The following is a 9,584-nucleotide window of genomic DNA, read 5'->3' as shown; positions in this document are numbered from 1 at the left end:
ATCATCTGGAACACAAATATTGCCCTTAAACCCTAACACCCCATCATCAAAGATATGGAATCTTGCCGCACTTTGTTCAATGTCTCATACACCAGTCTCTGTATCCATGGATCAACAAGTTTCCCACCTTGAATTACCTCCATGATGGTTGGTTGTACCGAGAGCTTCATCAGTTTACTGACTGCTTTCTCTAAATCCAATATAGAGATGTTGGTTTGTAATTCTTGTGGAGTTTCTCACATCGTCATCACTTAGGCCATCGATTGCCAGCTCAAGGCATCCACCACCTTATTGGGCTCACCTTGATGATATAGGATATCACAATCATAATCGTTGAACAACTCTAGCCACCGTCGTTGCCTCATGTTTAACTCCTTATTAGTGAAGAAATATTTCAGGCTCTTGTGATCAGTGTAAATATCACAATGAACTCCACATAGGTAATGTCTCCAGATCTTTAATCCGTACACCACCACAGCCAGCTTGAAATTGTGAGTCGCATAATTCTTTAGTTGTTAAGATGCATAAGCAATCACTTTCATGTGCTTCATCAACACTTCACCTAGTCCTTGACCTGACAAGTAACTGTAAATTGTGTATCCCTTTGTTCCATTGGGGATAGTCAACACTGAAGCGGTGGTTAACCTCATTTTTAGCTTGTAAAAGCTCTTCTCATATTTCTCGATCCATTCTAATTTAACATTCTTACGTGTAAGAGCAGTCATAGGCATGGCTATTTTAGAAAAACCCTCAACAAACCGCCTATAATATCTTGCCAATCCGAGAAAACTTCTTACTTCCTGAGTATTCTTTGATGATTCCCACTGACTCATCTCCTTAATCTTTGCGAGATCCACTGAAATTCTTTCTTCAAACACTACGTGGCCTATGAAACCCACCTCTTCTAGCAAAAATTCATAATTCAAAATTTTGGCATAGAGTTGTCGCTCTTTCAACTGCTGAAGAACCATCTCTAGATGTGAAACAGGCTCTTCCCGGTTACTTGAGTATATTAGGATATCATCTACAAAAATGATAACAAACTTATATATAAACTCGCTGACACATGGTTCATAAGGTCCATAAAGGTTGTGGGCGCATCCGTGAGTCCAAAGGACACTACTACTGTTGACTGTGTTTTTAGCCAACAACATGAGAACGTCAAATACGACAAACCTTCAAGAGAATTTAAATAACACAGACAGTTCAAACAAGAAAAGTAAATAACACACAAGATTTTTATAGTGGTTCAGCCCCGATCAGTCGGTAATAGCTTAATCCACTTAGAGTTGTGATTATAGATCTGTACTCAAGATCAGATGGACTGAGCCAACTGAGTTTCTTCAGTACAGATTGCAAAAATACAAGAATCCTTTCAAATACCAGCACTTTCTCTCTCTAGAATACTCAGACCCAAATTTTCTCTCTCTAGAATACTCAGACCCAAAAGTCTAGAAAGAAGAAGCAGAAGCCCCTCTCTAATCCCATAAGCCCTCTATTTATAGGCTTAGGGTCATACATATGGTATCCCCTAGAACCGGGATATTTTATTATACTTATTACATTTAAATTAAAAAACATTCAAAATGTAACAAACCCCCCATTTGTGGGAAGAATGAGAGATTCCCGCATATCTTGTTGAAGTTGTTTATGGGAATCTTGACTTAGTCCTCCTCTAGCTAGTTGATCCACCTCCTACTGACCACCCATGCAAGTGCTAGTGGGACATGTGCATGGTGGTAGGACATGTTTTTGTGGGTCGGACAAGTGCATGGTGGTAGGACATGCACTCATCTCCTCTAATATGGCACTCTCCTCTAGCATGCCATATCTCTCCTCTAACATGGCACTCTTTTATTTGGGCAACCATGCACTTGTTGGACATATGTATAAAGACCAAATTCTTGGGCTCTCCTCAGACCACATCCTTGGGGTCTCCTAGGACCACTCTCTTGGGGTCTCCTAGGACCACTCTCTTGGGTTCTCCTCGGACCAAAGTCCTTTGGGCTCTCCTTGGACCACATCCTTAGGATCTCCTAGGATGAACTCTCCTTAGTTCTCCTAGGATGCACTCTCCTTAGCTCTCCTAGGACCACCCCCTTGGGGTCTCCTCGGACCACACCCTTGGGATCTCCTAGGATGCACTTGGCTTGGATATGACATCTTTCAAGCAGTCCAAACTCTTCACCAGTCTACCGGGTCACTTTATCACAACTTTGAGGAGTCAATGTATTTATTGACTATTAATATGTCTTTTACTGACCATGCACTGCCACTTGTCACCTTTATTGCCACGTCATTGATTTCTAATTTTTGGGGATAACAACTACGAACTCGTGGTGACAATAACACGTTCAAAACGCTATTTTTGGTATGTCCGATTCTTTCAGCATGAGTTGATGGTACCATGATCGCAAATCTATCTTTGAAAATATTGATGTCCCTTATAACTGATCAAATAGCTCATCAATTCTCAATAGTGGGTAACAGTTCTTGATTGTCACCTTATTTAGCTCCGAATAATCGATGCACATTCCCATGGAGTTGTTCTTTTTTACTTCATGAACAAGACTGATGCAAATTCTGTAAAGAATTGTTGTAGTGGGAGCGTTGGTTAGTAACTACTCCATTACAAATGTAAAGACAGTTAAATTGTGGTAACACAATCTAACTATACTTCATTCACATACTAGTATGAAATGAAAAAAAATTAACGGAAAACAATGGTTGAAACACCATGAATCTAGAAATGGAATTTGGAATTCGATGACAACTAGATTCTTGAACATCCAACTAAAGTTCATTGAACTACAATTTAAAACAAGATATTCAATATGAAAAGGAGAATAGAGTAAAGTACAGACTTTTCAATGTTAGGTTAATAGTTTAAGGCTATGAACAGAAAGAAGAATTTATTACTCGGATAACTATCTTCTACTGTAACCAAACTTAAATCTGTTTACATACTCTTATCCACTGCTTTATGCATGGATTACGAGATTAATTTAAATGGATGTAGAAGTAGTCTTTACTGAATAGCTGACATAAAAAAATCATTTGAAGATCTCAACTAGAAAGATTCTATTATGATTCTTATTCTTAATATTGACAACATTCCAATCATTGGGAATGATGTAGAGAAATCGTCGATAGAAAAAAAATAGTTACCTGAACATTTCTAAATATTAGATTTTGAAAAGCCAAGAATGTTCTATACATTGAAGCTTATAGAAATTGAAAGAATAATCCTTAGGCACTGTCTCAAGCAATTTATATAGATAAAAAACTTAAATTCCTTAGTTTACAAAAATCCAAGAAAGGTTTTTTTTGCCTTCCCGATCAGGAGGATGTATTATCTAAATAATTATGTCCATTTATTCTTTTACTAGAAAAGGAGGACATGAGACAGTATTCCTACAACTCAGTGATAGACTATTTAATGTATCAAATGTTATGTTTTCAAATTGACATTTGTTAAATGATAGGAATAGTCAGCAGTTGTCAATCCAATGATGGATTGAGTTATTGAATAATTATAAGGACTTAATTTTGAGTATCTTGAATATAATAGAGATTATAAGTAATCCCAAAGGATTAACTGATTTAAATCTTCGAAGATTGATATCAGATTCAACTTCCATAACTATGGATGAGACGCATTAATCTTGAAATGTATTAGACATTTCAGATTTGTATGTTTCACCACAAAAGTCGAAATATAACAGCTACGAGCAATTAGATAGGCCATTTGATTTAGTTAAGATCTTTGTCTTTTTGGAAAGGTTTTCAGACTAGAATAAACAACTAGTATCTCATTGCGAAAGCAATGGAGATGCAACTATTCTACAAGAACTAGAAATCACGAGAGGGTAAAGCACATGAAATGAAGTATCATTTAATTCAAGACAATTTTACATAATTGATGTAATGATATTGAAGATAACTTCAAAATAGTTTCTTACAAAACTGTTACAAAGACTTTGTTAGACAAATTCGGTTAGGAGAATGTGATTGACATATTAAAATAGATGCCTCATATTGCTTTAGTGAAAGTGAGAGATTGTTGGGAATAGTGCCCTTAAAGCAATTGTAGTTTATAAATATTTTAAATGAAATAAATAATTGAATTGAATTATTATATGTATATACTATGTCTGATATTATGTTGATAATATTAAGTAAATATCAAAAACTTCCAAAATTGATCTGTGTCGTCTTAATCTCATATTGGTATGAGATGATCGAGATTATAATAATAAACTTAATACAGTTCACAGTAAAATAAAGTTATAGAATCTTTAGATTAATTACTGCTAGTACAGTTTGCTAGCATTATGAATACAAGTGACCTAGATCCAGGTCACTAGTGTAGTATGACACTTTAGTGAAGGTACTTTATATATAGTGATACATAGAATAGGATTAGATGTGATTTGTTAATACTTTTTTAAACACTGTTTTATGGTATAATCAAACACATCAAAAGTTGATCATATACATGATGATCTTAATCCTAAGGTTGCTATGAACTCCTATATATGCCATCTAATCCTTTGATTCATGCGTTAAAGTTTGTCAGAATGACCAAGTTAAGAACAATTATTTTGGGGACTCAATGATATAAATGGTTGTGGACATAGTTTAATAGATATGGAATCTATACCTTCTTATATATTTAATAATGGTTCCCTATTGGGTTGACTTTTGGAAATGAAAAGGTTATGAGCACTCACGTCGCAAACTTGTTGTGACACAACCATCACAAGTAAAGTCAATGGTACTCTAGGAACAAGATATAGCTAAAAGGGTAAAATGGTAATCTTATTCCCTTTTAATTATGAACCATTAATAGAGGATTAACGTTCTACGTAATGATTATACCAATGGACACTTTATTCTTTAATAAAGTACTCTGTAAATATTTGTCTATAATTATCAAGAGTTCAATCCCATATTTATAGTGGAGTAATCATGAGATTAATAAATATGATTATTTAATCAAAGATCTTTGATTAATAATCTAATATTTATTGCAGCTTGATATTATAGGTCCATAGGTCCCGATGGTGGCTCTATCAACACCATATCAAGGTAAAAGTTGATACAGGGGTAAAATTATAATTTGGAAATTTGAGAAGAATTTTATTCTTCGGGTTAAGTATACAATGATATGATAATTGAGATTAAATGATTAATTTGGAATTAATTATTAAATTTTTGAAAATATGTTTATTAATTATTTTATTTGAGTGGGAGAAAATAAAATTGGTAAGTCAAAAATAGTTTTTGATTTATTGAATTTTAAAAGAAGATGATAATGATGATCATCAATTTGAATTTTGAATTTTGAATTTAAAATTTAAATTTTAAAATATGTTTGTCATATTTACCTTATTTTGTGGAAGATTGATTTTAGATAAATAAGTAAATAAAAGAAAAATGAAATATCCCTGAAAAGGGATGTAGTGCAGCAAAAAAAAAAATTCGTCATTAAATTTTTGTGTTTTATTTTATTTAATTGTTAAGTGTTGTGAATTATTTTATTTAATTATTTGTTTGTTTAAATTAATTGTTAGAATTTTTTGGTAGAGTTTTGTGAATTTAATTGTTAAATATTATTTATTTATTGATTTTAAAAATGTGATTAATTGAGTTTTGGTTGAATACACTAAGGTGCATGGTATGTAGTGATGCACCCTAGTTATTGAGTGTGTGCATGTGCATGGTTGCATGTTGCACATGTGTAGAATTTTCTACTCACTTTGTAGTTGCCTTTTATTAGATTTATTTATTGAATTAATTAGAAAAAAAATAAAAATAAGAAGAGGAAAGGAGAGTGGCGTGTAGCATAGTAGGAAATGAGAGATTTATTTACCATTTTTTTATTTGGGTGATTTTAGATAAAATAGGAAAAGATACTATCATCTTTATTTTTCTACCAATTAAGATAAAATCAAACAAATCAAAATAAAAGAAAAATAACAAAAAAAAAGGAATCTTACCTTTTCTTTCACTAGGATATTATGGGCTAGGTTAGGATAAAGAGGGAAGGAAAGAAGAGCAAAGCTTTATGCTCATTTGGAATCCACAACCATAGAGAGAAGAGAGAGAGAGATGGGCGAGCTAGAGAGAGAAAGGGAGAGAAGGGGCTGACATTTTCTAGAGAGGATGAAGAAGAGAAAGGAGAAGGAAGAAGAAGGTCTTGGAAGGTCATAGGTATGGTTTATAGTGTTATTGATCTATTGTTTATTCTCTAAGTTTAAGGTTTCTCTCCCCCACAATCCTAAGATCTTGTTGTTCTTCTTTTCTTGCTATGGGTTTCGAAAACCATAGGGTATTCAAGGGTGATTGCCAATTGGGTGTTGGTTCTATCAAGGAGGTAGTTGATCCTTAAACCTTATGCTTGATTTTTGTTATTTAAGGGATGTATGATTAGGTTTGTCAAGGGTTTTTGTTTTGATCTATTAGAATATGAGGATTGTTGATATTTGATGTTTGTGTATATGTAGGTTCCAGCCTATGCATGTCTAAGGATCCCCTTTATATTTTGTTATTTTATTTTGTTTTAGATTAGATCCATGTTCTAGGATCCTATGTAAATATTGGCATGATAAATTATTGGGATTTCTTTTTTGAGTCCATGAAGGTTGATGAATATGCTTATCAGAATTTTGTGATATATTTTATTGTGAAATCCTAGGTGTGTTTCGGCCTATAGGTTCTGATGCATGTTGTGATGTTTTTATTTTTTTGTCACTTATACATGTTAGAAACATGCTAGGGTTTGTGTTGGAATATTGTTAAATAAATGTGTATGAATTTTGTAAAATATGATGAAAAGAATGAATTTCAAGATTATTGTACTTGCTGATTTTTGTGTATGAAAGGTGTCAAAATGATGAGGACAATGTTTTTGAATGCTTAAGTAAATTTTGCAAGTGCTTTGATGATTTAAGAAGATAATGGGAGATTTTAGAGTGCCTTGAAATGATATTTTTGTGCAAATAATTACCTACAGTGTTTTTATATATATTTTTGAGAAAATATGAGTTTTTAAAAATAAAAACAGTGATTTTAAGGAATATTTGGTTGCTGGAATTTTAGTAAAAATGTGAAGTTGTATTACTAAATAAAAGGAATTTGATGTGTATGTTGCAATAAATTAATACCCTAAACTATGGAAATATTAAAAGTAGTATTTTTAATATAACATGAGTGTTCATTTTAATAGTTATGATTTTTCTTTATTTTAATTAAGAAAAATGGTGAATTTAAATTTATTTGTGAATCTTTAAGTAAATCAAAATAGTGGCTGAATGTTTATTAAAACATTTTTAAAATAGGTATTGAATATTCACTTATGAATTAATTCTATTTAAAAATTAAGTCTTAAAAATAATACAAGCAAAAAATATATATATTTTTCCACAACTAAAAATTATACTTTTCTCACATTAAATTTGTAAATTTGTTATTTGGATTATAATGTTATTTTCTAAATAAACATGTTAAATTATGAATATTTTACATAATTTTTAGTCTTTGTTATTTTATGGAATTTAAAAATGAGTAATGGAATTATTATATATATACATATTTTTTAATGGTTAAATAAATTATTTTACGAAATAAAATAACGTCTTAAGAGGTTTAGTCAACTTAATGATTTTAAGAAGATAAATAATGGTGATCAAAGTATGTTACTATTTCATTATTTTCAGAAAGATAGAATTAAGCGTGTAGGAATTATCGTTTTTAACGCCGCTTTCAACAACGTTCTCACGCATGCAATTTCACTTTTACGTTAAAAAATATGCATATTATGCAACCATATGATTTTTATAGGAAGACCATGCATGTAATATAGGTATAAATTGCACTATTCTTTTGATTACTTTATGTGTAATTATGCCTAGTTTGGATGTTGTGAGTAGTTTTCACCATGTGTGCATGGCTAATGCACACATGGGTTATATGAGTAGGCAAAATAGAGTTTTTTGTGATGTTAAAGGATATTATTTGGTTATGGTATAGGCTCATTGCGAAGTTGTCATTTTACTTTGCTTAGGCCTGAGGTAAGGAAGTTAGATAGAATTTTTGTTTATTTATGCTGTGAATGGTAAGATCGTGTGTATGAATGAGAATGTTATGATTGATGATACTTTTGCACTATGAATTATGAAATGCTTCATTGCGATGATGTGACTGGATTGTATGTCATTGTGAATGTTGTATGCTATGAATGGATGTTAGCGTGATGAACGCGACACATCAAAAATGGGTTGCTAAGGATATGAAGACGTAACCTGAGTTACTAAGGATATGAAGACGTAGCTCAAAGGTCGGACGCGCCGAGGTTATTCATGGACCAGAGATCCTGTTTACCTCAAGAGATGACATGGACAAGTTAGCGGGCCATGTTCACAAGGATATTGATGTTTATGTTATGATGATTATTATGATGATGATGACTTTGTACATTATGCCAATGTTGTGATGGTTATGTTTATGTTTACGATAGCGATGCTATGGTGTATGACAATGTATGAATGTCAATATGTTTTGTGTGTTTTATTTATGCGTTATTTGTACTTCCTTACTGCGCTTTTAGATCACCCCCTTACTTTCCCTTCCAGGTAGAAAATAGGTTTCTCTATTGCGCGAGTGGTAATGTGGGGAGTTCTATCGTCATGGTGTGTATGGCGTGGGGGCATCCTATGGACGAGAAACGATTAGTTTAAAACTTTGTTTTTTTTTTAAATAATGTTATGTTTATTTTAACTTTCTAAACTTATCAATGGGACTTGAACTTTGGTTATTTTTAAGAACTACGCATGAAAATTATTATCTTTGTTTTTAAATTATTGGGCCCAACTTGCATGTTTTAGTAAGGCCTCACTGGGATTTTATAATAATCGACTTTTCTCCTATAAATTCATGAGTATGCGAATGTTTTCTAAAGAACTAGATTAGGGTGTTTTACAAATGGTATCAGAGACAGGTCATCCATGTTTCCAAGGACCTTCCCCATACACACTAAAGTCGGGAAAATCTCACCTCACCGCATCGTAAGTATTTGCTTATGTGATATTACTTGCTTCTGTTTTATTTAAATTTTATAGTTTCGCAACTGCAGTATAGTAAGATACCTCCTGTTTTGAAAACTACTAAGAAACAACTACTCAAGAAGATCCATGCAATACCCAAGGTCCAGCTTGAAGAGGATCCCCACGATTGACAGATAGCGGTTTTGAAAATAACAAAGGTGGTTTGTGATCGCATCTAGGGGATCATGAACAAAAGAGGAGCCTTGCTATGGCCCATAGAGCAATATTGGGTTTTGAGGGAAGCACTGTCGATTTACTCGAAGGCCCTTATACAGTTGGATCGAGCATGGAATGACGTTGATCAAGAGGACCTGGAGTTTAGTACCATGGAGTACGTAATTCGCGATCTTCTGGAAAATTACAATTTTAGTCGTCTTGGAGCTGGTGTTAGTGAAGACGGATGATGGAGAAATAGAGGAGCATTTGGAGACAGTACACGATGTTGAAGGAGACTTGGAAATTGAGGAAGTAATTCGA

The 9,584-nt window shown here is 32.9% G+C and overlaps 1 protein-coding gene across 1 annotated transcript; it reads right to left on the bottom strand.

Moving 5' to 3' along the window:
- Positions 1 to 515: 515 nt before the first annotated feature.
- On the bottom strand, positions 516 to 971 carry LOC133806313 (uncharacterized mitochondrial protein AtMg00860-like). Its single transcript, XM_062244433.1, has one exon. It carries the CDS (start codon positions 969 to 971, stop codon positions 516 to 518), a length of 456 nt encoding a protein of 151 aa, XP_062100417.1.
- Between the last annotated feature and the right edge of the window lie 8,613 nt (positions 972 to 9,584).

This window comes from Humulus lupulus, chromosome X, assembly GCF_963169125.1.
Source record: "Humulus lupulus chromosome X, drHumLupu1.1, whole genome shotgun sequence".
NCBI classification, from domain to species: domain Eukaryota; kingdom Viridiplantae; phylum Streptophyta; class Magnoliopsida; order Rosales; family Cannabaceae; genus Humulus; species Humulus lupulus.
Note: the sequence above shows the minus strand (reverse complement) of the source record. Positions and strands in the feature narration are given on the sequence as shown.

Excerpts from the sequence above, each read along its gene's own strand:
- LOC133806313 (XM_062244433.1), bottom strand. The coding sequence starts at position 971 with ATGGTTCTTCAGCAGTTGAAAGAGCGACAACTCTATGCCAAAATTTTG.